The 27,155-nt window shown below is 40.8% G+C and overlaps 2 protein-coding genes across 4 annotated transcripts in view; one reads left to right on the forward strand and one right to left on the reverse strand.

The window, feature by feature from the left end:
- Window positions 1-5,541, forward strand: part of CORIN (corin, serine peptidase) — a 141,020-nt gene extending 135,479 nt beyond the window's left edge. For both annotated transcript variants that reach the window (XM_062607533.1, XM_062607543.1), the window contains 3 exons: window positions 2,878-3,149; window positions 4,305-4,438; window positions 5,011-5,541. In XM_062607533.1, the coding sequence (XP_062463517.1) occupies window positions 2,878-3,149; window positions 4,305-4,438; window positions 5,011-5,193 (589 nt within the window). In that variant the 3' untranslated portion in view covers window positions 5,194-5,541. The remainder of the gene's footprint in view (window positions 1-2,877; window positions 3,150-4,304; window positions 4,439-5,010) is intronic.
- Window positions 5,542-11,021: 5,480 nt separating this feature from the next.
- The window catches only part of ATP10D (ATPase phospholipid transporting 10D (putative)), a 54,439-nt gene continuing 38,305 nt past the window's right edge, over window positions 11,022-27,155 (reverse strand). Inside the window, exons 13-23 of one of the 2 annotated variants that reach the window (XM_062607599.1) lie at window positions 27,004-27,110; window positions 26,040-26,166; window positions 23,679-23,863; window positions 21,443-21,749; window positions 20,715-20,791; window positions 20,023-20,154; window positions 19,354-19,554; window positions 16,489-16,569; window positions 15,919-16,023; window positions 14,368-14,555; window positions 11,022-12,824 (exon numbers count right to left, since the gene is read on the reverse strand). In XM_062607599.1, the coding sequence (XP_062463583.1) occupies window positions 12,584-12,824; window positions 14,368-14,555; window positions 15,919-16,023; window positions 16,489-16,569; window positions 19,354-19,554; window positions 20,023-20,154; window positions 20,715-20,791; window positions 21,443-21,749; window positions 23,679-23,863; window positions 26,040-26,166; window positions 27,004-27,110 (1,751 nt within the window). In that variant the 3' untranslated portion in view covers window positions 11,022-12,583. The remainder of the gene's footprint in view (window positions 12,825-14,367; window positions 14,556-15,918; window positions 16,024-16,488; window positions 16,570-19,353; window positions 19,555-20,022; window positions 20,155-20,714; window positions 20,792-21,442; window positions 21,750-23,678; window positions 23,864-26,039; window positions 26,167-27,003; window positions 27,111-27,155) is intronic. The other variant, XM_062607608.1, reaches the window with a different exon arrangement.

The raw sequence follows: 27,155 nt of genomic DNA on the forward strand, positions 1-27,155 counted from the left end.
AAACACACTGGAGTAGGTAGTGACCTTTGTAGAATGGCAGTCAGGCAAATCGCGGAGGCCTGGTTTTAGGAGACTAAAACAAAGTGAATGCTATGGTGAGGCACTGGAATAGGTTGCCCAGGGAGGTTGTGAATGCTCCATCCCTGGCAGTGTTCAAGACCAGGTTGGACGAGGCCTTGGGTGATATGATTTAGCGTAAGGTGTCCCTGCCCATGGCAGGGGGGTTAGAACTAGATGATCTTAAGGTCCTTTCCAACCCTAACTATTCTATGATTCTATGATTCTTAAGCATTAGCTTAAGTTTTGACGTGCTTTATTATTCATTGCTGGCACCTCTACTAATGAAAGCTAAATGAAGATGCCCTGACTTTCATCAGGAAACAGGAAAATGAAGAACAAAACATTAATCCTATAGCTCTCATACAACTGCTATAGATTAAGAAAGTAATTCTGGACACCAGCATAGAAATAACCCTGGAAAAATGCTGTGGCCACTAGTTAGAAACTGGGTATTTACTTACAATGCAACTGACATATTGAAGTCACTGCCTTTTCTAGTTATAAAGACTCCACTCCTTTATTAGGGGTGCTGTCATTAAAAAGTCAGTATTAACTATTCAGTACCTCCTGGTATCTGAGGTCCTCTGGTGGATGGACAGTCTGGAGTGCAGAGGAAGTTTCCATGTCTTAGGAATTGTCTTGGTAATTGACACCTTTTCAGTGCTAACAAGCATTTAATTTTAATGAACTACAGATTTTGGAGCTAAGTTTATTACCTCCTTTCTTTTGTCTTATACTCAGTTGGGTTTCTAAAGATAGCCGAAATGTGTGTTTTCTGATGTAGTTAGCAAGTAGTTCTCTGCTAGGTGGTTGTCATCAGTGCTTAATCCTGCATTAAGCTGGTACTTGCTCATTGGAAATTATGTTAGACTACACTAAACGCCCTTCTTCCTGTTCAAGCCAGCAGAAATTCTGTGGTAAGCGTCTCATGACTGGTATTTCTTTAAAACATTAATCATCCCCCTTTTCAGAAATAATTTCAGTTTTGTCTTTATTTCTGAAACACTGAGCTCTTTGCTATTTGTTACCCCTCATTTAGGGCTATACAATACCTGTGTGAGCTCAGAGTGCGGCATGTTAAAGGTCTCTTTCACATTTGTGTTCCAAATGCCTTAAAGTACCAGGAGCCCAGGACAATGTTTTACTTTAATAATTCATTGAGGAGTTCTATGAACTTTTTTCTCTTCTGCCTCTCCAAATAAATTTGAGGCTACAGTCCTAGTGGCCTGAAATCTTTAAGTAAGTCCTGCATTTGTATAGCTTGATACAGCAAGGGCAATATCATTCTTGATGTCATGAAGCTTTCTTGATACACAGTATTTAAATAGTCACCAAACCAACCAGGTAAGCCAACAGTTAAAGCAGATTTTAAAGTGCTCCAGTACTTCAGACAAAATGTTTCATTTTGTGAAGCATTTTATGAAGTTCGTGTGAGGTTTGGGATACAAAGTATGAGAAGCATATAACTATAATGCAGCAGAAAGTATTAATGCAAATACTCATGAATACTTGTAGAGGGCATAAATGGAAAGAGCTACATGAAACATCATGTCCTTTGCTAGTTTATTAGTACAGTCCCCAGAGTTTTGTCAAGATTGACTTGAAATGCATTACACCAAAGCATCCAAGGCATTAAGGTCTTTTACTTGACTGTAAGGTCTTTTACTTGTGCCTTCTAGCTGTGACTAGCTCATTGCTCTGAGCAGTGATTTTTTTACAGTGTTCATAACCACAGTAGTAAGTGAATATTATTAGCACTTGATCTTGGAACTTTAGGGAAAAACTCACTAACTGATCATGATGGTGAAATGATCATTTTAGTCTGAAATATCAGAATTTTCATGCAGCTCTTAAGATAATGCAAAAATACCCTTTTTAGCAGCCAAATCTCTTTACAAATTATAGAAATTACAGTCCTGCTGAGCATTGTGAAAAGCTGAAATTTTGCATGCTTTGATTTACACTGCTTTGAGGAAGCGTCAATCTTGTCAAAGGAGCTTAGTTACATGGAACTGTATTTCATCAGGTATGAAAAATGCTGACTTTGGAGGGGTTTTAGAATCACAGACTAATTAGAAACCTGTGCCTTATCCTGTGACCAGTTATGATCAAGAGATTACACCCCCAAAGCCTTTTGTAAAGTCTATGTGTTTCTTGTGTATATCAACAGACACTCACTCAGACTTCCCACTTGTATCATGTGCATCATTTTTTTGTGATCTTGTATGTTTAGCAAAAAAATCCTAAGAGCTGTAGGAGTCAGAGCAACCTTCGATGCAAGGCATAGGAAGTATGCTTGGCACAGATTGAATGCCCAATAAATAAGGGACTTGTCCCATGGCTATTGTAAAAGAGGTAATTCTTGTAATAGCATTGCTTCTTTGAGACTCTTTGGGATTCCAGCGAGACTCATGGCTGTCAGCAGCTCACTACTGAACAGTGCTGTCACCCCAGTGAAACTTGTACATGCCCACCAGTGAGTATGGGAGCACCAAAGACCTGGGCAGGCTCCAAGAAATGATTTTGAGAGCCTTTGGCATAATACACCAACTAATTGGTGGTCACATGTCTTCTGAAGGTATGAGCTTTAATTTGGTAACAGACAAGAAGGAAATGGAAAGCATTGCATTTTGTTGCTCAGATTTTAGCTGTAAGTAATGATGCCTAAGGATTTGTTTTTTCTTGTAGTATTTTATGTATAATTGTTTACAAAGTGTAATCTGCAAAATGTCAGGAAGAAAAAATTATTGGGTATTTTAGTTTAAAAGAATGCTCTTGTTTGATTACAATTCCCCAAGTTTTCTTTTCTTTTCAAAGGAGAGAAAATGCAGCTGTTTGGAAAGTAGTGTTTGGGATTAGCAATCTTGATCACCCATCAGTCTTCATGCAGACCCGACTAGTGAAGACCATTATCCTCCATCCACGCTACAACCGAGCAGTGGTAGACTATGATATCAGCGTCGTGGAACTAGATGAGGACGTCAATGAGACAAGCTATGTAAGACCTGTCTGTTTACCTAGCAAGGACCAGCTGGTTCGGCCAGATACCTACTGCTACATCACAGGCTGGGGACACATGGGCAACAAAAGTAAGTTGAATATTTCTGGGACCCTTGGAAAAATATGTGAACCTTCTACTGAATTAATCAAATAAGCGATCCTATTACAAAGCTTTATCCATGTATATTATTACTGGGCCTTATTAAATACTAGGGAACTGTAACTACTCATGGAGGGATCTAGCTGTGACTAGAGCCTAGCTTTTTCAAACCAGCAGCTTGAATTTATGCTCTTTAATCCTTACTTAGACAAGTGGATTGATTTAAAAAAACACTGAGGCTCTAGAAACTCTTATCAAGAAAGTCACCTGAATTGGTTGTTTTACTGGTTTAGGTTGTATTAGGAACTGTACTGAGAAGGGGGGAGGGGACATTCTTAGTTCAGTGAAAGTGGAATGCACTGGAAACACTGGCAAGCAGGCTGAGTGAAAATCTCCCTGAATCAAAAGGCATAATCACAAGTGCTGGTTTTGTCTCTCCAAACAGAACATTAGTGTGTTTTCTTGTTCTGTGCCCACTGCAATCCTTGGGTCCCATGGCAAGAGCAGATGTTGCTATCACAGAATCACTGACTGGTTTGGGCTGGAAGGGACTTTAAAGCTCATCCAGTTCCAACCCCCTTGCCATGGGCAGGGACACCTTTCACTAGACCAGGTTGCTCATTTAGACAAAATGTTTCTGAATGAATCATGTAAATCATCCTGGCCGCAGCCCTATTAACGCTTTAGCCATTGTTTCTTCCTTCACCAGTAACTACAAGGGAAGGTTGTTGTTCTGTACACTGGAGAGGGAAATTTTCCTTTCAGAATTGCTTCAGGTGGGACTTCACCTCAAGTGGCCAGGCCAGACATATGGCAAAAATTAAATTGCACGTGTGAGGGATAGGCCATTTACTAGCAGTTCCACCCATCTAAAAGTAGATGGTTACACAGCATTTAGTATTTCATGCAGTAAGTAGAACAACTTTCCTTAGAATTTGAGCTCTGTCAGCTGTTTACACCATGAAGAAGTCAATTTACTGTGTCCTGAATGCACTAAAATCATATCAATGACCTTTGAATTCCGATTCCCTGATGTACTAAGTCAAATTTACACAAACATAACTCAGCTATCTCAAAGAACCATTGTAACTAAGTATCTGTGTGTTTATGTGGGTATAGTTTAATGCTTAATTCTGTTTTCCAGTGCCTTTCAAGCTTCAAGAAGGAGAAGTTCGCATCATTTCCTTAGAACAATGCCAGTCATACTTCGACATGAAAACCATCACCAGCAGGATGCTGTGTGCTGGCTACGAGTCTGGCACTGTGGACTCTTGCATGGTAGGAGAAACTAACAGCCAAAAAATTGCTTTTAGAAATCAAAGTACTGTGATGTTTACTAGGTATAGCATACTTTAGCTACTACAGGAATCACAACTGCCTATTTACAGATTTTAACCCAACTTTCATTATCATTGATGCAGTAGTCAGCTTCAGTTTATGATAATGAAATGCTGCTTGATGACTCTTGAAGGTTTATCTGTATTCCTTAACTATTATATTAATTTTTAATTTTAATTTCTTTTGTTATTTTAATGAGCCTTCTGCAGGTAATTTTTTGTATAAATAGAACAGGGAATAAATACTGGTATCACTGTGTGCTGCTGGTATCACATAAAATCATAGAACAGTTAGGACTGGAAAGGACCTTAAGATCACCTAGTTCCAATTCCCCTGCCATGGGCAGGGATGCCTCACTAGACAGTATTGCCCAAGACCGTCCAGCAGAGCAGCCAGTTTTTTCAGCTGAGGTACTTACTAAAGGCAAATTGCTGTGGGAACCAAGAGAGCTTTAACCATGACTGCTGGCCACGTGTAGCCTCTGTAAACTTTATCTTTCTTTCACGTTGCAGGGTGACAGTGGAGGACCACTTGTGTGTGAGCAACCTGCAGGGCGCTGGACTTTGTTTGGTTTAACATCCTGGGGCTCTGTCTGCTTTTCCAAAGTTTTGGGACCTGGAGTTTACAGTAATGTGTCACATTTTATTGAGTGGATTGAAAGACAAATATACATCCACACCTTTCTGCTAAACTAACTTCAGATGGTAAGAATTGTGCTGACAGACAAAGAAAAACAGGAATCAGCACTTCAACAGTGAAGATTTTGCAGTCCAGAAACTCATGAAATAGAGTTTCAAGCTTTATCTATTCTTCTTGTGGAGGTATGGAGTACACAGTGTATGTTAATGGTAAACCCTCTGCTGGTGAATATACTCTGGGGTAAAATTAACAATCCTTTTGACTTCTCTTTTAACTGTGTTGTGGTGCTATTCCAAACACAGCAAAAGGCTTAAAAGAATCAGCCACTTTCTGCCTTTCAGCTATTCAAACTAAGCAGTAGCACAGACTAGAAAAACCTTTTTAAATAACCTATTTTAATACTATTCAAGTAGCATATGAATTTTCACTCACTTGTCATGAGAAATGAACTCTGTGCATTCAGATGGGACACTTATTCACAAGGGCCACACTGGGCATGGCCATGCCACATGCTGGAGGGTGTGGAAGAGGTCGACAAGTTTGTGCATCCATGTGGCACAGACACATCAAGGTACACTTACCAGTCTCCACAGATGTGCAGCCATGTGTTCCTGGTGTGTCTGAGTTAAAGCATTCTGTCCCTGCACCATCTTCTGTTCACAGAGCCAGCCTGGGCGTCTGCAGGGAGACAGATGGACGAGTACAACAGACCTGTAACTACCACCTGAGACCACAGCTCAGCTCTTGAGACTCTTTGGACAGTTTCTATCCCTTCATTTTCTGATGCTTCCAATGTCTTGATATGTCCAAGAACCACTCATGTCTTGACAGCATGACACCTTTGTCAGATCTGTGCCCCACTTGTTTTTCCTTCATTTTGTATCATGTGTTCAGCATATAAAGTATGCATTGACCATCTCCAGCCTTCTAAAAACATAACAGAGTTGTCAATGCCACTGCAATGGTTTCCCCTCCCACAGTAAGCTAGTTTGAACACCTGGTGCAATATGGGAAATGCAGCTTTCAGTACAGCAAAAGATGCAGTGTGACCAGTACCCCAAGTACTGGGAAACTGGGTATTTTTTGATAGGTCTCTTATAGTATCTTGCATTGAAAGTTTCATTTTGCTTAGCAAGACTAAATAACTGGAAGGGCAGAAAAATCTGAATGACAGAAGACTTGGATTGCAGCTTCTAGTCAAATGAGTATTAGACACTAAGCAAAATACAGCAGCTCACATGCTTGGCAGCCAGATAGTGGACCACTCTGTGGTAGTTAAGAGGCTGGGCCTTGACTCCGAGAGAGTCTGGTTCAAAAATGTTTAAATGGAGCTTGGCACCTCTTCATGGTGCCTAGTGGGGAAGCGTGTCTACCATCTGCTGCAGGTGCTGTCCTGCACAGCACTCAGCTTTTGAGAAACCAGAGCAGGAGGAGTCAGGACCCAGAATTACAGGGTAAATTCCACCAGGACTAACATGTTTAAAATCTGTGTGTTTAGTGCTGTGCCCAGCCTGCTGTGAATCCTGATTAAGGCATGTAACCACTCTCTCTGCCACCTCTGGTACACCCCCACGAAAACATGATGGGAACTTATCAATACCATGACTGCTGTATGTGGAAACATGCATTAAAAAAGCTCAGTAACAGACATTTCAGGTACTATTAATCATGTTACAACTAATATATAGAACTATCTTCTCCTTTAACATGCTTTAACGTTAGACAGACTAGACAACATTAATATTCAATAACTATGCTATGGATTCTGAACCTCTTTTTAAGTGACTATTGTATCACTGTTTCATGCACAGAAAGAAAACCCTTCCAGGCTTTGCTAGGTTTGGGTCTTTTTTATGATACATTAAGGACTTTGTTTTACTATAATATATAAATGATCTTTTTCCCCAGCTGTAAATGAGAGAAGGAAGGTATGACCATGTTTTTCCAATGCAAGTAGATTACAGATGAAACAGGTTATTGACACCCTTTCCTCAAGGACATGGAAGCTGGAGCTCTCACTCCCCACTTCAGCTTTTCTCTGGGGCAGGACCTCTGCAGCTGTAGGGCAGCACAGACCAAAGTCCCAGAGCCAGTTACTGAGAGATACCAGGAGAGGTTGCCCAGAGGCTGTCAGAGCCAGCCTGTCCATCTGTCCGTCTGATGTGTCTGGTGACAGGTTTCAGCAAGGTCTGTTTTCCAGAAAACAAAGACATGCTTCTGTGAAATGGACAGCCCAGCCCTCAGCTCTCCACCAGCTGACATAGTTAGCAGCTTTGAATTCTGTGAAGCAAATCACTGAATCCATCTCATCATTTCACGTAGACATAAGTGCTACCAAACGATAATATGTAATTACACATTTTTATTGACTGGGTTTGGCCTGCCACCACTTTCCAAGCAGTCCCTCCCAGGAAATGAGATTGCTTCCACCTATGGTCTAGCCCCCTCCTGGTAAGGGATCAGTCTGAAGACTCATCGCAAATGGCTTCAGGATGGAGCAGTTGGGTCTTGTCCTTCCCCACAACCATCTCTGACATAACATTCCATGTAAAGAAGAAATTTGTAATTTTATAAATGTATTTTTATACTGCTTTTTTTATGTGTGCACACGAAATAGGCAAACATAGCCCTCCTTCCCCTGTACCTGTGTGCTGACTTGACGGCTATCATCACAACTATGCTGTTCCTCTTTTAAGTGTAGCCTCAGCGTAAGGTAACAGGTGTTGGCTTTACTTCTAACATGCAATGTCACAGTCAAGCAAATGTGGTTTTTTTTCTAGCTGTACTAATAAAAATTTACAGTAATTTTCCCAAAACCTTCTCTGTTGAAAGTGTGTTTCAATCTCAAGAGAGAGACTCAACACTCATATGGTGTGAAGTTACAACTTTAGCAAGAGTGCCTAAAAATAGTCTTTAAAAGTTATTTGCATGCCCTTATCTAGCTTTTTTAAGCAGCTCTGACAGCCCCATTGGCACTACAAGACTTGTGGAGATTCTGGCACTACCACCACTATACAACTTCTAGTTTCATCTGCATGTGTGCTTCTAATACAGAGCATTATCAATAATACTGCTGCCAACAACTACTCTGGATTGAAAAATCTAAAATAAAACTGAAAATGCAGTCAAATTTCTCTGAACACATTTTGTTCTATGGCTTTCCTCAAGAATACAATTAGTTTGAAATAACCATCTCATTTTAACTGGGATCCAGCATTTTAAGGGCATGTGCTGAAATCAAAATACTAAGCATGCAGAAACTTAAAATAATAGTTAAAATTTGCCTTTTCACTGCAGTCAACAGTAAGGCATCCAGGACCAGGAGGGTAAGAGTAACATAACCAAACAATACAAAACCCATACTGAAATTCAGCTATGAGAACATTCAGAACTTGGCCGCTGGCCTCTACAGAAAGGAGGGCTGGGCTGGCCAGTGTCAGCGCCAGGTCCAGCAGGAGGAGTAGCTGGTCCACACTGTTTGGTCCTCAGCCCCATGCTTGGCCCTTGGGGCTGAGGGGAAAGACACAGCTTGGGTCAAACATTCAGCTCCGTCTATGCCCCAGGTACAGACCAAAGCTCACTGTGCTGCAAAGACGCTCTATAAAGGTGGTGGCTTCCTGCCACGTGCAAATGGCGTGGCTGCTGTGAAAAAAAAAGTAAAAAAATCATTCTGTAATTCAAATACTGCACATCAAAAAATTAGTTAAAGCTGCTCCAGGTGTAGCTACAAGGTTTGGCAGAGCTGAACATGATTGGTTTACTTTAAGCTGACAAAAGTGTAAATGCTGTACTTTCTTTCACATCTGGAAGGCACCTGTGAGATGATCTTAAAAAGCCTGTTTTCAAAATGGAAAAGTCAGGTCATGCTGTGCCAAAGTGCAGAAGCCAGCAGGGGAGCCTCATGTCTCCAGTGCTAAAAAGAAATAAAGGAAACAACATTCAGCTGCTGAGAAGCAAAGGGAGAGTGATCTGCCTTCACTCTTCACTTGGCCCTTTGGATATGGTCAGTTACCATTGTGAAGCTTTCAACTGAAGACTCGCAACCCTCATCTCCCTTTCAGTGAAAAACAGCAAGGGATCACGGCAGAGATTCTGTGTTAGAGATTTCTGCTGTTTGTCCACACAGAAACAAAAAAGGAAAAAAAGACTGGGTTTTACACAACAGATAATGTCAGCACTTAGACTGTTTGTCAAAGTCCTCTAAAGAAACACAGCCTATAGCAGACAAGTTTAAGCAACACACACCATCAGTGAAACAACATAACCAGGAAAAATAGAATGTGTGCATGTTATCTTGGACCACTTCAAGTGGTACCACAGTACTCACTTATAACCTCAGCACAGGTTGGATTTGAAGTTTCAAGGTAACCTGCAGGGTCTGGCATGCTCAACATACAGATGGAATGATCTTTCATCCAATTCCAGAACCCATTGCAGAAGCTCCACAACACCAAGCAGTGAGCAGGGGGTGATTAGGTTTGTAGAAGCCACAGAATAGCAATTCAAGTGTCCCAGAGGCATCATGCAGTCAGTCAGCCCCATATCCAACAGGTGACTGTCACGTTTCTTGGGCAGGTATTTCAATGCCATGGCTTACACTCACAGAAGATTCTGGAAGATGGTACTTGCAATGGTTACAGCTTTTGTGTGACACACATGCAACCTCCTGAGGCTAAACGATCAGATACCTGCCAAATCCACTGGCAGGTTCTGCTCCTGCAGCAGAGGCAGTCACAGGCCAGTGCTGTCCCCCACACTCCTTTTTACAGTGGCAGATGGAGAAGTGGAGCCCTGTGGTCCCTCAGCTCACTGCAAGTCCTTGAGCTACTCCTTGAGAGCTCAGCATGCCTCAGTCATAGACTTGTAAAACCACAGAATAGAATAACCTGTTCTCTGTGGCCACAGGTGAAGAAAGCCCATAGATTTAAGGCACAAAAAAACATGCAGGTGAGGCAACAGAAACAAAACCAGTATTTGACTTTGAGGGCAGGAGAGCACTGGCCTGGCCTGCTTCTCTGGAGCTCTTTACAACAGGAGAACATCTGCTGGCAACAATAAGGGCAAAGCTGAGCCTGTGTGGGGCTGTGGAGCAGAGGACTTCACTGAGTCTGTTTGTGTGTGATTCTGCCCTTGTACCGTCTCCCTGTGCAACCTGCTGACTATTTTGCATCTTCCTCTTGGACACCTCACAAGTCCCCATAGCTTGCAGAGCAAGCCAAGATGTTTTACTTGGGACACCTGGAGCCCACTCCTGGCACACTGCCCCCACAGCAAGAAGGAGGCTACAGACAAACATCTGAAAATCGTAACTGCAAACCAACAAGCTCCACATGATCTTAGAATTTGAATGCCTGCCATCACTTCAAAGGTCCCCACTAACCTTCTGCTACATGTTACAGAAAATATTTTGTCATATGTTGAACCAAATAAAAAAAAATATATATCTATGTATTTGTAGAAATGGCTGTCATCACTGGCTCCTTTCACTGTTTTCCTTCTATAGGCTAAACAAAAGGGTATTTTTCTGTTCACTAACACTAGGGATGCAGTCAGCCCTAATTATACTCTACCTTTTGAAAACAGAACCATTTTCAACTTTTGGTAACATGTGGTGACCTTCATTTGAATGAACTTAGCATGCCTCCAGTATCTGCCCTGCATAGCAGCAGCTGTCTCAGACCTCACAGCGTTTGTTTAAATTCTTTCCAAGATCTTAAAAGATGTGGAATATGTAATGTTGATCATTGACATGGAAAGCTCATGGTTCAATTAAAAAGCAGTGCCCTTGCCCCAAACACGGTGCCTGAACACACAAATCTTGGCAGTTTGAAAGCAGAAAGCTTTGGAATGAAACAGAACCAAAAAATGGGCTCAATACTAAGAATTCATTAGCAGCTATAGTTAGAAGAAACTGTTTATTTCAACAGGTGCTAGTAGATCCAAACAGTTTCCTAAGTTCCTCCATAAACTGGCCATGTAACTTTTTGGGGAAGGAGTAATAAGGAGGCAATATGCTGGTCTGGAACCCAGACCCCCACATGCACTTCAGCCAGCTCTTGTGCAGTGTGCAGAGCAGTGGGAATTGGTAGGGGCAGGACATCTGCAAGAGAGACGAACAACAGAGCTCAAATCTAGGACATGTAATGGGTTATACCTTCTTCCTAACAGCCTGTAAAGATACTTCAGCTGTGCATTATAAAAGCACCTAAATGTAAAATCACCTGAGAGTGAAGAGGGTAATGTCATCAGGTAGAAGCTGCTATTTCTAAAGACCTGAAGGCAGACTGGAGCTACCCACTGCCGCTGGCAGACAATTTTACAGTGTAGGCATGAGGTAGAGTTTAGAGAAAAGTCAGGCAACCAGCATCTGAGCTGGATGAGGCAGAAAAGAAGTCCAGTCAGTGGCAGACTGCATGAAAACAGCACAATGGAGATAAAAGGAGGCATACAGCAGGAGCATGAACTGTCACAGAGAACAAAAGGCCTCACTAGGATTTGGGTTTTTTTGTGGAAGAGGAAAGTGAGGGAGGTGCATGACACATATGCCTCATCTGGGCTGCCCTTTTGATGGTTAAAATCATGTCTGGCCAGCACTAAGATGGCCTGTGCAATAGCCTGGGGAACAAACTGGACCCCAGTGGTTAAAACAATTACTGTATTTCAGTAATTGCTATAAAATTACTATATTGCAGGAGTCTTTCAACAAGCCAACCAGTAACTCTACATCATAGAATCATAGAATAATAGAGTAGTTAGGGTTGGAAAGCACCTTAAGATCATCTAGTTCCAACCCCCCTGGCATGGCAGCCCTTCTGCTTACATCATACATACATAAAGCCGTGAGTCCCAGGGAATGCTAGGATTGTAGGCTAGCAATGCAAGGCAGCAGATTGGCCTACCTGCAAATCTGTATTTATGCAACATCCTGTCCAGAACACCATGAGGTATTGTGCAATCTTGCATACAAGAAATAAGCAGTATGCAAAGTCTATTGACTGAAAAAATATAAAAAGCAACCCAGCCACTTAAATCTTGAACATCAAAATAAATTACAGAAAATCTTTATAAACAAAAAAGCTTTTAAGGAAGTGTGTGCATCATCTCCTTTGGCTGAAGAAAAAACCACAATGTAGCATAAATCATCAGTTATTACTCTTGGTTTTTAAAATAGTTAACATTCCAACTTTGTAACATACACTGAAGCATCTTCTTCACACAAAAGAATTCAAACCTGATTTATGCTGCAGCAACAGCACTGCTGCCCCCTTCAGAATCACACACAGAGACTTTGGCACATGAATTATTACCACCAAATGAGTCTAAATTAGTTTTCTTTGATGAATTCAGGAATTCCATCTTCTCAGAGTTCAAGCCATTTGTGTTCCCAGACTCATCCTGAATGTCTGGTAAGGAGGTGTCCTCTACTAACCCATCTCTTGAACAGGCCTATAACGGTGTTTTAGATGTTGTCAAAACACTGGCAATGCTTTCTTCTTCTGGCACAGCACTTGTGACTGAGCTAGAAGACCCAGAAGTAGCATGGAGCTCCACTCTACAGTTTACAACAGAGTCATCTCTCCATCTCTTAATTGCTTCCCTTTGCTCCTCTGGGGTTAGACTGTCAAGGTGCCTGGCTCTCAAGACCGGAGATGGAAACAATGTTCCTTGGAGAACTCTTAGCAAATATCTACAAAATAAACACAGTTTCAAACAAACTGTTCAGAAGCACACTCAAAACAGTTTCCAGCAACACTAAAGAAAACCAAACACCATTCAAGCAACCATGAGCCTGCAGCAGCCTCTAAAAGTTTTAGCAGGTGCTGTTTTGTGAACATAAAGTATCAGGCCAGCAACAGCACCAGAACACGTTTGAAAAGTGGCATTTTTATAGACAAATACTGATCTCAGGGGCTTCCACTTTTCTGTCCTGAATGCTGTTCTCCTACAGATGTTACTGCAGCACTGTGCACTTGCAACTTCAGTGAATGGCTGGGGTCCCAACTACACTGGAAGTGGAACTTTCTGCATATTAGTGTCAGGCCCAGGAGTAAAGGCACCAAATTCATGCTTCCAATATAGCACCAATAGCCCTGGGAAGAGTAAGTAAAGCATCATTCCAAAATTTTTAATTTTTGCAGGAGCCAGAGAATTCACCTGAAGCAAGAATGAACAAGACGGCGAAAGCCTAAGAAACAAAGCATCACATGCAGTAAGGGAAATATGAAGTACCAATGATATTACAGAATTAAACTCTAGGAATATTTCATATTAGAACTGACTTAATTGGCAACTTAGGTTGGGCAAAGGTTTTAATAACCATAGATTTTTGCACTGTATTTTCAGTCAATAGGGCGTCTAACATCTGTCCCTTTGTAGGAGAACTGATGTTTAAACTCCAGTGAAAGCCGCAATCTCCCTTCCCCAGTCCAGAAAGTGTAGAGCACCCAGTAGTGTCACAGTTCTCACCAAGGGGGGAGAGATACCCTTACAAAGGAAAAAGATGTATGTGTGAGAGCAGTGGTTCCATGCTTCTACTTTAAATCACTCAAGTAGAAAAGCTTAAGTTAGTTAGACACAACACAGTACTTCTATATATAGTACATGGTCAACTTTGATCACTAATTTAACTGATTTGAATAGAAATTATAAACCATATAAATGATACATTTACGGACTGTAGTGACAGGACAAGGGGTAATGGGTTTAAACTTAAATAGGGGAGTTCAGGTTGGCTATAAGGAGGAAGTTCTTTACTGTGAGGGTGGTAAGGCACTGGAATGGGTTGCCCAAAGAAGTTGTGAATGCTCCATCCCTGGCAGTGTTCAAGGCCAGGTTGGACAGAGGCTTGGCAACATGGTCTGGGGTGAGGTGTCCCTGCCGAGGGCAGATGTGCTGGAACTTGGTGATCTTAAGGTCCTTTCCAACCTGAACCATTCTATGATTCTGTAAGTCTGTGGTTAGAGACTACTGGGTTTGTTATCTCGAAACATAATCTGCAATATAATATAAATAATCTAATCTAAATGACAAAATGATTTATTTACTGAAATTTAATTTCAGAACATGGCACTAAAGAGCTATCCTCATATGGCTTGGTCAAGTTGTGAAATTTTCTTTATATTGAGGGTGGAGAGGAAGACCTCTAGACAGAGGGATTTATAGCATCACTGACTCAAAGAAAACTAATTTTGCTAACAATAGCAATCTAGCATTATAAAACAGAAACGCACCTTGGTAGCAGAGCAACACAAGTAGTCAGGAGGCAAACTAAGTAAAATACTGGGTCTGTCATGTGCTGTTCCATAATCCAATAAGGATTTGATGATGGATTGTGAGTTTTGTAGGTTGCCCCAAAGGCCAGAGTGAAGACAAAGTAAAACAGTATGCTGCCAACTACAACTACTGTATGTATCCAAGTCTGCAATTCAGAAAAGGAAAGAAATCAGATTTAAGCTGCAAATGGGAAGACCTGTAACATGTGTTAGTGTGTACACATGCATACATGAACAAGCATACATTCTTCCTCCAAGGATAGCTGCTTCATGTAGCAGAGGATAGATCCGTTCACGCAATATTCCCATTTTATTCATAACATTCCAGGAAGAATGGAGCCTTCTTCCTACAGCATATCGGTGACCCAGCCATTTAGGTTTTTTTTTTATTCTACTACACACATAGCTTTTGATACTTTTGGGAAAGACATTTTTTTGTGTCATTTGCCTTAGATGACCACCTCATCCACTGGCAGCAAAGAAAGCCTTCTCCAGCAAATGGAGGTGAGATCTTTACATGACATCATTCTTCTATATCTTGCTTGAGACACTGATTAGTTATACATTTGAGTTTTCTGTAATTTTATACCTAAACTGCTATAATAGTTCCTATGGAACCAACACTCATCGGTCTGACAGCTTGCCAACATTCTGAAATATCAAATAAAACTCATTTAAGTACCGGTTTTCTATTCTAAATGTGGATACACTCATGCTACTCATATAGTCTCAATAAAGGCAATTTATCACTGCTTCCATGCTCCCAAACAGAACAAAGGAAAGACTGAATCCCAACTTGAAATTTTATCCACTGTGAAACAATCCTAAAATATATATATATTAAAAAAGACAAAGAAAAAATAAACCCCATTACTCTATATCCTAAATATGAACGGACTGTAAATATTATTGTATTTATTTTCTTTAAAATTATGCAAGAAAGCCAAGTATTACCCTTTTCAGGGCTGTAAATTTAGCCAAGCTAAAGCACATGATTTAGCTTGCACAGACTTTACTAAAAACTGGAATAGCATTTCTGTAGTGTACTGGTTCTCTAGTTCTGGTACCAAAACACACCTTTGACTTGTTTATCCTGGCCACAAAGCAGATCATCAGTTCCAAGCGTTCAGCATCAACAGTTCACACTGAGATGCAAGCTTTGGGAACTAATGAAGGCTAAGCAGATTGATCGCTGGCTGGTTTTACTATCTGCAAAACTGACACTTTCAAAACCAATGTATCCTAACAAGGCAGAATCCTTTCACTATTTACAAATAATTCTGAGGCCAAATTTTGTTAACTTTAGTAATATCTGTAATTCTATTGGCTCCAATGGCAGATGCATTAGGAATGCTTGCATGGTCACATATATGAAATGTTTGGTTTAGGTTTTGGCACTTTTATAGTTATTCTGTTTTGTGTATGAAGCTTTTTCTTCTGTTAGTTTTAATGAAAGCTGTATGCACATTCTCTGTTAGGAATATACTCTTCTGGAAACAAAGTACTCACCACAGATCTGCATTCAATGAGAAGGTGGAACAGTATTATGAAGAGTGCTGCTGTGTTTATAGGGTTTCCAAAAGAGAAAATATCTATGTCTGAGCCATAGTATGTCTGTAAAGGAAGCCAATGGTCAGCATAATACATTCTTTACATATAGTCCTAATACTTAAAAGTGGCAGGAATACTTTCAATACCACACAATCATAGAATGGTTTGGGTTGGAAGAGGCCTTAAGGATCATCTAGTTCCAACTCCCTTGCCATAGGCAGGGCACCTTCCAGTAGACCAGGTTGCCAAAGACCAGGTTGTCCAACCTGGCCTTGAACGCTTCCAGGGATGGAGCAGCCACAGCTTCTCTGGGCAGCCTGTGCCAGCACCTCACCAACCTCATAATGAATAATTTTTTTTCCTAATATCTAATCTAAATCTCCCCTCCATCAGCAGTTCAGCTCAGTTCCAATTATGTCCCGTTAGTGCACATTTATATACTAAGAAGTAAAATTAAAAAATTTTGTTCTCTAATTTGGGGTTTTAGTATATCAAAATGTATAAATGTGTCTCATATCCAACACTTACAAAATAAGGCACAAAAAAGCAAACAATACTTTGGTAAAAAGCATCCAGCAAGGTTATCCAGAATGTTGAAGGCAAGTAAGCCTGTAAGAAAAACAGATAAATGCAGATAAACAAATTGAACAAATTGCTGCATCATTAATTAGCATTAATTTGGATCTGAGGAAAGATTATCTTCAGAAGCAATTCCAGATAGTTTCTCAATGAAGAGGAATCTTCTGTGTTATGGTAATAAGAATAAAGATCTCACTCCACACAAGCAGCTAACTGTTCTTACAGCTGTTTCTGCCAGAAAAGACCTACCAGAGCCTTCACCTGAGTACTTAGGCAGGGAGGACAGGGTGCAGTGAATTACCCTAGCAGCTTACCATCACTGAACACCAAACCCCACTTTCTTCTATCTCCACCCCCTTCTTTTTGAGTACATATGCTGGCTGACTTCAGTAATTTGTGCTGGCTGACTTCCCTGGGCAGACTGGACTCCTCTGAGATAACGTAACTCACTGGAATATGAGAAACCAATTTGCTTTTCTGCTGTAATAACACACTGCTGTTTTAGTGAGTTAAATCAGCTCCTGGAAGATCTCATGGGACAATCAAGCTCGCAAAAAGGAATGTAGTTTAACTATGTGGGTGAAAACAGGGAATGGAAACAAAAGAAGGGAGGAGAAGGAGCAAGCCTTCCTCACATAGTGGCAGCAAACTGCTATGACAGCTCAACCACTTACGAAATCATATAGTTGCATCTGCCCTAAAATATATATTCAGGTCCTAGATTGAGACACATAGGTGAGCAACCTAGTCACCCAGCTTCGTCTACAATTAGTGGAGAGGGATGTGTTTCTCCAAAAAGCAATCCAGCTCTTTCAAGAACTGAACTGCTCTCTGGAGGTGGTGTGGGAACCTTATTTGCCTGTCCGCGAAGTGCTTTAAAATACTGAACATCATTCCAAGTTACTGTCCATTTTACAGCTTGTACAGATCTGTGCACTTGTGATATCATGGTGCAATACTGTGATACTACATCTTTTAAAGCATTTATTTCTTCAATACTGCACTTGATTTTCTATACTGCATTTAATAAAAGCAATTATTTCACTGTGCTTCCATGCAAGAAGTGATATGATTTACTACTTAACAACTCCAACCACAGAGCAAGGCAATGATGAACAAAAGAGAAAAACTCTGATAAAAGTTAAGGGAAAAAACGGGGGAAGAACTTCTGTAATGCAGTAATTGTGATTATGCTACCTCAAAACCTTCAGCTCAGCTCACTGTACATATCCTGAAGACAAAAAAGGGCCAAATCTGAGGCCTTGTAACCTTTACTTAGTCAAAACTCTCTTGGATTGACAAAGCACAGATATGCCTCAGCCACTCTGCAGGGACTCAGACTTGTACTAAAAGACAACTTTGTTTAGCAAAAATATCATAAACCAAGCAACATAAAGTACTTAAGGATATGTAAAAAGAAACGTAAAGGTCCACAAACAAACAGAATAAATTGTTTCCTCACTGTTTATCTTTTTCTCCCTTCTAAACCAGACCTAGACTTCTGCTAGATTAGGCAGATGACACTGCATGTCACAGCTCGTTTTTATAGTAGCATTTGTTAGAACAGAATAGAACAGCACAGCACAGTGTATTTCATTTGGAAGAGAACTACAACTGCCTGACCACTTCAGGACTGACAAATTCAGAGCATGTTATTATGGGCATTGTTCATATGCCTCACTGACAGGCCTGGGACATGGACCACCTCTCTAGAAAGCATGTTTCTGTGTTTGACCACTCTGTAAAGAAATGCTTCTTAATCAAGTCTGTCACTGAAAAGCTATGATCATAAAGAAAATGGTGAGTTTTAGATGACTCATATGCTCAAGTGTTTCCTCTCTCTGGGTTACCATTATCTATTCTGTCTCAGGCTCAGTATGCCACTGCTTTCAATTTTTATAATAAAAATACGATTTTAATTAAGCATTTGTTGCAGTTTAACTGCAGCTGGCAACTAAGCCCCACACAGCCACTTCCTCATTCCCCCCGCAGTGGGATGAGGAGGGAATCAGAAGAATAAAAGTGAGAAAACTTCTGGGTTGAGATAAAGACAGTTTTAACAGGGAAAGCAAAGGCCACATGTGAGTGAGCAAAGCAACACAAGGAATTCATTCACCACTTCCCATGGGTAGGCAGGTGTTCAGCCATCTCCAGGAAATCAGGGCTGCATCATGAGTAACAGTTACTTGGGAAGACAAAGACCATCACTTCAAATGTGTGTGTGTGTGTGTGTGTGTGTGTGTGTGTCCTTTCCTTCTTCCCCCAGCTTTATACACTGAGCATGATGCTCAGCATATGATACGATATGGGATATCCATGTGGTCAAGTGGGGGGTCAGCTGCCTCGGCTATGTCCCCCTGCCCAACTTCTTGTGCACCTTCAGCCTCAATAGCGTGGCAGTTGAGACCTGTAAACAACAGTGAAAAAAACTGTATCTAGGGCCCTCATCTTGGAAAGTAAGCCCAGATGCTCAGAAGAAATGCATTTTGAGGAAGAATGTTGACAGCTGAGACAGTGATCGAATTGAACAAGCTGGTAACAATGTTTATCTAGTACAATGCTTCCCCCGAAGTCCTTAATTTCTCTTATCATCAAATATTTGATAAGATTAGGCGCATATGGCTGAAAAGAGCCTACAAAAACTTTTGAAATCACAGCTTTTGTTTTTTTCTATCACAAGCCTAGATGTTTTTTCTAATAAAGTGGTTTTAAACTTCATGTTTGCCTGATGTGAACCATGAAGGAAAGACCGACAGAAATGGCTCAAATGCTGACTACTCCAATTTGCTTCAGACCAAGCACTCTTTAACCTACCAAAGATTTCTGGCTCGTCATGTACAGTTGTGGGAGTTGCAGAAGTACCTCTGCGGACACATCTTTGTCCAAGACACCATAAATGATAGGTGGCACCGACGTAAAAAGGAGATTGAAAAGAATCAAGATCCAGTAGTCAGTCATTGATGTGCCTGAAAACCCACAGAAGAACTGGTACCAGAACAGGAGGCTCACATAGGCCTGGAAAGTCAAAGATGGCATGACAAAATGTTACCCATAGACAAGGGTTTTAAAAGCCAGGAGGAAAACATGCAGATCTTTTCCACAGTAATCTGTGGAAAAATAATTATAAATGCTGTAGAGTTCATGCCAATCCTACACTTCAAGATTATATTTGACTAGCACACATTTCAAACTTGTCACAGCTTTACATTTCACACTTGGACATGACTTGTTTAAATAGTCATGCTACCACTACACTGGTTAACACCCGTTACCCGCTGTTTAATCAGATAACTTGAGTAAGAAATTCAGTCCAAGGAATAAGGGTCTCTGGTCTCTGCAGACATAAACCGGAAAATGAATTGTTTGGTGCTTTTTGAAACTGTTCACAGTAAAAAAAAAAAAAAAAAAAATAAAGCCCCACTAAACCTTCAGTGGTCTCAAATATGCAAAATGTGATTGCCCTGGGATGTGACTGCTACATACCACATTCTTGTAGAAGAAGTAAAGCACCATGTTGGTAAGCCTGGTATAACACCAATGACCATGGACAAGCAGCAGCTTCTTGAGGTGTCTGAACTGACAGACTGCAAAGTCACTTGCCATCACAGCCTGCAATGCACATGAAGGAAAGGATATGTCATGTCCAGGGTGTTAAAGATAAGCTTCAGATACTGCCAAATGAGCAACTTAGCAGCTGATGGAAAGTTGTATTTTATGTTTGGGTTTTTTGTTGCTTGTTTTTTTTTTTTATTTTACACATAGTGCTTACAGTCTTACCCTCGCTCAGATCTGAGCCCCTCCATACAACAGTTTACACTAATACAAACTGCTCAGCCCAACAACATAGGCAGGAATGTGGCTGTCTTTATTATTACCACACAACTGCACAGAAATCACTGATGCTTAGGCTGCTTGTTTCCTGGCAGGACATAAGTAATAGGGATTTTGGTGATACTCAGCAAGCTCTGTTGTTTGGAGTCTGAATCCCTGAAGCATTCAGCTTCTTAGCACTGCTGGAAGAGTGCTAAGGCTTGGGTGTCAGCTCAGGCAGCAAAATCTTGCTCGTGTTCAGTAATGGGCTGTGGAGCCACTGGGCCTCCAGGGTAAACAATTTAAAACTGAAACAATTTAAAATGGAATCTGATGACATTTGCAGCTGTCTTTGTATATACTACCTGCATGCCTTCTTGGCCCAATATTCCCACACCAGTGTCAGCCACCTGGATCATACTGACATCGTTGGCACCATCACCTACAGAGAAAAGAAGAAAAAACTATAAACTCTCTTACTTGGAATGCAACCTGAAGGTAGCTTTGCTGGCTACTGCATAACCATGGGGGTGGCAGGAAAAGACAAATATACAAGACCAGAATGTTCGGAGAAAAACATTGTTATGGCCAAAAGTGCAGCCTAGGGAAAACCCTACAGAAAGCAGGATAAGTAAGTGGAAGAATTGACTGAAATGAGCTATATTTTCCAAATGGATATTAGCTGTTCATTTTGTTAGAATACAGTTGGTATGCTGGAACAGAAAATACAGGTGTTTAAAAACTCAGCCAGTCATCTTCCCTCTCCCTTCCTGTTCAGGAGGGTTGTGATGAAGAATGCCAAGAAAGGCATATCCAAAAGGCATTATTCACTCCTCTGCACATGTTACATAACACTGTGCAGGATCGCTGCTGTTCTTGTTGCTTTAGGTTACCACGAGAATGTTTACGGACTAAATTTGCTACTTCAGAATACTAACATAATCTTACACCAGAGACAACTACGATTCAAAGGATTATCCTCTCTAAAGTAAATTTTGTGACAGACATTAACAAAAACAAAAGAAAAAGGGAGAGAAGAAACTGGTTTCTACTTTTCAGAGAAAAGAAGATAACCAATAACCACAAGACTCACCTACAGCTAATGTCATTGCCTTTAGCTTACTTCGCACCAGTCTGACCAGGACACTCTTCTGCAGTGGCGTGGCTCTGCAGCAGACTACAGCCCGACATTTTTCTGTGAGTTCCAAGAAAATATTCTGTAGGCTGTCATGAAGGACATGCTCCAAAGTCCTTCCATCAATAACGAGGCCTGCACTGAACCCTGGAGATTGGGTGGAGAGAGTTGCAGAGACATTCCCAAGTTTCTGACCGGGGTGTTTTTTAGAAGTATTCTTCTGGATGCCTTCTAAAATTTTGCTCATCATGAAGGCACAGGCATCCTAATTAAAGACAAGAGTAAGGCAACTTATTAAATTACTGTTTGGATTCTGGCTCCCTTTCCAATTTATGAAATACATAGGGACAAAAAGTCAGATGCTGCCCTTGTGTAGCATTTCACTTGAATACAGAAAGGCTCAGACATGAGTTGAAGAACTCTTTAAAATCACAAAGGATGCAGTCTGTGGTTAATAAAAGGGCCTGTGATTTAACTTGGCTAAGTAGGTTGCATTGGGTATTGTACTAGAAGGGAAAAAACTGAAGCAAATCAGAAAATGTTTGTAAGAGTAGCAGAAAAAAGAAAGATACTAAGGATTCTGCAAAATAAATACAGCTTTGATAGAAGACTTTTGCTCTCTACACTTCTTTTGTCTGGCATGCAAAGCCAAAAGTGCATTTCAAATCAGATTACAGGTGAGCTGCAATGAATTACTGAAGAACTGGCCTTGTGGAATTTTTTACTTCATCACAATCAATATAAGATGGCCAAAAGATTCTTGGCATCAATATATGTAATTTGCATGCTATATGCTATAGAAGAAATTACATGTTCTTATATCTTCTTATTTTCCTTTGAAATGTAACAGTATCAAATACTGCCTATTTTTTATTTCAAAGCTTAGTTAGAGGGAGGATGAGCACTTCTGCAAAAGGGACTCAGTTCTTACTGTTAAGACACTCTGTCCCTGTAGTAAAAAAGGAAGAAAAAAGTGTTAGCAAAAATCAAACCCCAAGCTTTTCTCAAACACAACTGGACTAAAAATCCTTTCTTTTTCACTTTATTTTCCCCACAGTTACCACTTGCCATGCTACCTTTTATGGCAGATACAAACTGAATTTCTAAAGTAACATATAAGCAGAGAAGAAAAGAAATACAAAAGGTCTTGGAAGAAGCTGCCAGTCCTTTAGAGAAGTCTCAGTTTTCATGTTTCTGCTCTGAGATGGGACATTTCATTCCTTGGATTACCAGTTACAGTTAGTAATTTCTTTCTTAAGAACCCTCAAATTGATAAAAAACAAGATGTGAAAAACTGCTGGTTATACGCATCCACAAGAGAACGCAACAATCAAACAGGATTAATCTTGCCTCCCAAAACAGCAGCAGTTTTAAGCACTCTATCAATGACTTGAATTACTGGGTGGTGGGGAGAAGGCAGCTTTTCTCTGATAAAATTGTTGGCAGATTAGTTTTCTTAAATGATTTACAATGTAGTTTCATGGGACAATTCTTTGTACATTCATGCAAGACAAGCAGGGCTGAGGGAATATCCTACACAAAGAAATATGAAACTTAATACAACAGAATTTATATGACCATAACTCTTACATTGCTAATATGCTGTAAGTCACAGTCACCTGAAATCTGTAGTTAGAGAGAACAGTAGAATCATTTAGGTTGGAAGAAAACCTTTAAGATCATGGAGTCCAACTATTAAGCCAGCACTGCCAAGTCCACCACTAAACCATATCCCTAAGCACCGTATCTACATGTTTTTTAAATACCTCCAGGGATGGTGTCTCAGCCACATCCCTGGGCAGCCTGTTCCAATGCTCGACCAACCTTCCAGTGAAGCAATTTCTCCTAATATCCAAACTAAACCTCCCTTGATGCAACTTGAGGTCATGTCAACTCTCTAACCCACCCACAAAAACAAATGAAGCAGTTTATTCAATTAAAATAGTTAAGCATAATTTATGGACTGTATACAAAGAAACCAATGATACATATATATAAAGGATGCAATATTTTACCCGCAAGGCAGCAAACTGCCAGTTTTCCAGTATTTTCATCTTCCAGGAAATCATGCTGTGTTCAGTTGGTTGGGAAATTATTTTTCTGTATTGCCCTGTGATACAGCCTGGCTGAATTTTTCAGTGGAGAAAAAACAAAACAACATATAACATGAAGAAAAGTGTAATTTTCTACTCACCTTATTCTGTGCTTTGAGAGTGAAGATTCTGTCATCTGGTTCCAGCAGTTTACAAGCATAGGCAATGCTGACAGCTGTCTCTCTCTTGTCACCTGTCAGCATCCATATTTTTATTCCTGCTTTCCGTAAGGCTTGTATTGTGCCTGGAACACCCTCCTGCAGGCGATCTTCAATGCCGGTGGCACCTTAATTTAGACAAAGATTAGTGCTACTGTATTTTCAAAACCAAAGTACTGAAAGAGTGACAGGACAAGATGGTCCTCTGCATGTATTCACATCCCAAAACAAGACACCCTACTGGGATATGCTTGGGAATGTCTCCCTTTCACATCTTTCTGTCCCAGAGCTCATCACACGTGAGGCTGTTGACACACACACTGGCTACAGCCTTGGGGACCTCCAACTCTTCAGAAGACCCTTTTACGCCAACTTTTCTTGTTCTCACAATTGTTACATTCCCCAATGGCTGTGAGACACAGACCCCCACGATTCTCATGACAAATACACTCCATTATTCTCAGTCCCTCCCATCTCAGACTGCCCCAAACCTTCTTTCATGTATCACCTCAATCCTTCCTATCTCAAGACCCACTTCCTTATCCTCAACTCTGCTCCCCAAGCTGAATTCTGTGTACCTCTTGTCCCAAGACCTCACCTTTTCCACACCAAAATCCCTTCTTCCTATGTCATGGTTTTGCACACTGCTGCAAAAATCTTACATTCATCATCAGGTTTCCCTGCTCATTGCTGCAGTACCCGCTGTCATAGGTCCTTCCAATTCATAGTACTAAGCTCTGTGTTTGCCTTTCCTCCTGCCTGCACTGCCAACCTTGACATGTTCTTCCACAGGGAGGAAACACCTGCTCTAATACACAACCATTAGAGGTTAAAGAAAGACTTTCAACAAAAAAAATACAGACACTTTAAGAAAGATGTCCTTTTTTCTGCTGTGCACAGCAGGCAAAACTGTGTCCCTGAAACCAGCTTAACAAAGTCTTCTGTTCTGGTAAAAATGGGTAACACAACATGAGCACAAACCAGAACCAACTCTGAAAAACTGCAGTGCCAGTGATTTACTATTGTACAGGACATTTTCATCGCTTTTTCACAACACAAATGGTACTAAATCATAACCAGAAGACATGCTTTGTCTTGTGGGATTCTCAGGCTAAGAGAGTTTCTCAGAAAGAAACTTCAGACAGTTGCAGCTAGGTTCATTCTGAAAGACAAACAATAAAAAAATTCAAAGCAAAATTTTCCCTCCTGGCATGTTTCTAGTGCGGGCCTGTAGCCAGCAATCTGAATACAAAGCACTGCCATATGAGGATGGGTAAGAACCGAAAGGTCAACCAAATTTCTGATGCTTTAGCAATTTCTTCTTTAAGTAGCTGCCAACACTGCACAGAGCTCATGGCCTGAGGTCACTGGGAAGAAAAAAAAAAACACCAGGTCCTTGCTCTGCACTCTACTTGCATTTTGATGCAAGTAAACAAAAGTGACAGAAAAGAAGCTGGGATCTATTTGATGCAAACTGCTTCGAGAGGCACTGTCAGGCACTGGGGGAAGAAAGAAAACTGTTATTTCAACTTGGGCAGTCTATACGCTTAACTCTCCCTTCCTTTTCATACTAAAAACATTTATGGCATCTGCACTGAGCAGATGTAGCACAGAATGGAGTTACACCTTTCCACACAACAGAATCTGTCTCTCTTCAGCTTCTAGCATGAGCTGCCTTTACCATCCCAATAAGTCAGTCAGATCTTTGCATTTTGTTTCCCAAATGTTATTTGCTGGGCACTCCTGCGGAGCTATTATCTCATACTGCCTGCAGTTTACCTTTTACACATCTGAACTGAATGTTTTTCATTTTGTCTTGGCCTCTGCATTTCTGCACAGCTGAATGACCACCAGAGGAATGGCTCCTGAAGAAGCATTCCTGACTTCTTATCTCCATGTTATTACAAGAGGACACAGCACAAGCATACTTGCTAAGCCAGAAATGCAACAGTGATGGAAAACATGCCCAGAAGTGGGACCCCTGCGTATGTTTGCCCAGGCAGGCCTTTGGTTTGTTACTATCATTTCTCGTGCTTATTATGATGACACTTAAAAAAATCTGATAAGCACAAAAAAAGAAACCAAATAAAAAAAAAATAAGAAAACTTCACCCTTTACAAACAACAGAACACTTGCTGTCTTCGGTGTGTTTTACAGCTAGTACAAAGTTACCAGGAAGATTCATGGAAATTCAGGAATGACAATAAATTCTAGGCCCACAGAAAGCTAACTGAGGTTAGCAAGTAAATTCCAGTTATGAATACCATAAGCAGTCTCCTGGGAGTTATAGCATTCTCTACCTACCGAGCAAAGTTAGTTTGGTCTCAAGTCTGATGGCAGATTCAAGCAGCAGCTCCTCCCTATTGTCAATACTGGTTTCTGCTAAAAAATGGTGATTTAACCACTCTGCATATTCTGCATCACTCATTGCCTGCAGAGGGAGAGAAAACATCCAGCATGTATCTATACTGTGTTTTCAAAGGCACCTTGGTGTCCTCACAGTTACTTTGCTGTCTTAAATGCACCAATATGTTCATGGATTTAGTATGATGTCCATAGCGTAAGATTACTTTGCCAGGCTTTACAAACCAGGTTACTTACTGGCACCCTGCAGGTTCCTGGAGCTGCCCAACAGACTTCCATTTAGATGGAAAGTAGGCAGGCCAACGAGCATAGTATACTCCTCCCTACTGCTCTCTAATTGCGCATTTCACACAGCCACAGAATCACTGTATAGCTGTGTACAAATTGATGACTCTACAGCTATACAGCAAGTACTTTCACTTCCCATGAGGCTTTGTAAAGAAGTTTCTTACCTGTTTCAATCCCTATCAAATTTTGCATCTGAGCAGCTTTGAATTTAAAATGGAACCTCAAAACAAGACCTAAGTTTTGCATCCTGAGCTTGTAACACCGCAAACTGTTTGTGAAACCAAATAAACTAGGTCTGGCTTAATTTGTTTTCTGGGTCTAGAATTCCAACCAGTGGCAACTTTCACTCAGGACTCCGGAATTAAAACCAGGGGTTTGACAACCCCTGTCTTAGAATTAAGATATTAAGCTGCTTGGCATCCTAAGCTGACAACAACTATGACAAGCTAACAGAAGTCAGGAACTGATTCAGGTCAGCTTACAAATTTCTCCTACATAGAACATGAGGATAAACAAAGAGTGGCAATGGAACCATCTGCTTAGAAACAGTGTCTGCTCCACTGGACCACTCGGATTGGTCACAGACATTCCTAAAAATATGTATTAAAAGGATTACCTTCTTAGCGATACACAGAGTGCGTAGTCCTCTTCTGGCATAGTCATCCAAATGCTTCTGAGTTCTCTCTTTAATCTTCTTTTGTTCCATTTCTGAATTATTAGTATCTATTACCACACAAAAAGCAGAGAAAGCAACTTAAATATGCATTC

Source organism: Pezoporus occidentalis, unplaced genomic scaffold, assembly GCF_034315485.1.
Source record: "Pezoporus occidentalis ecotype Australia unplaced genomic scaffold, CSIRO_AGI_Poc_V1 ctg1, whole genome shotgun sequence".
Taxonomy (NCBI): Eukaryota; Metazoa; Chordata; class Aves; order Psittaciformes; family Psittacidae; genus Pezoporus; species Pezoporus occidentalis.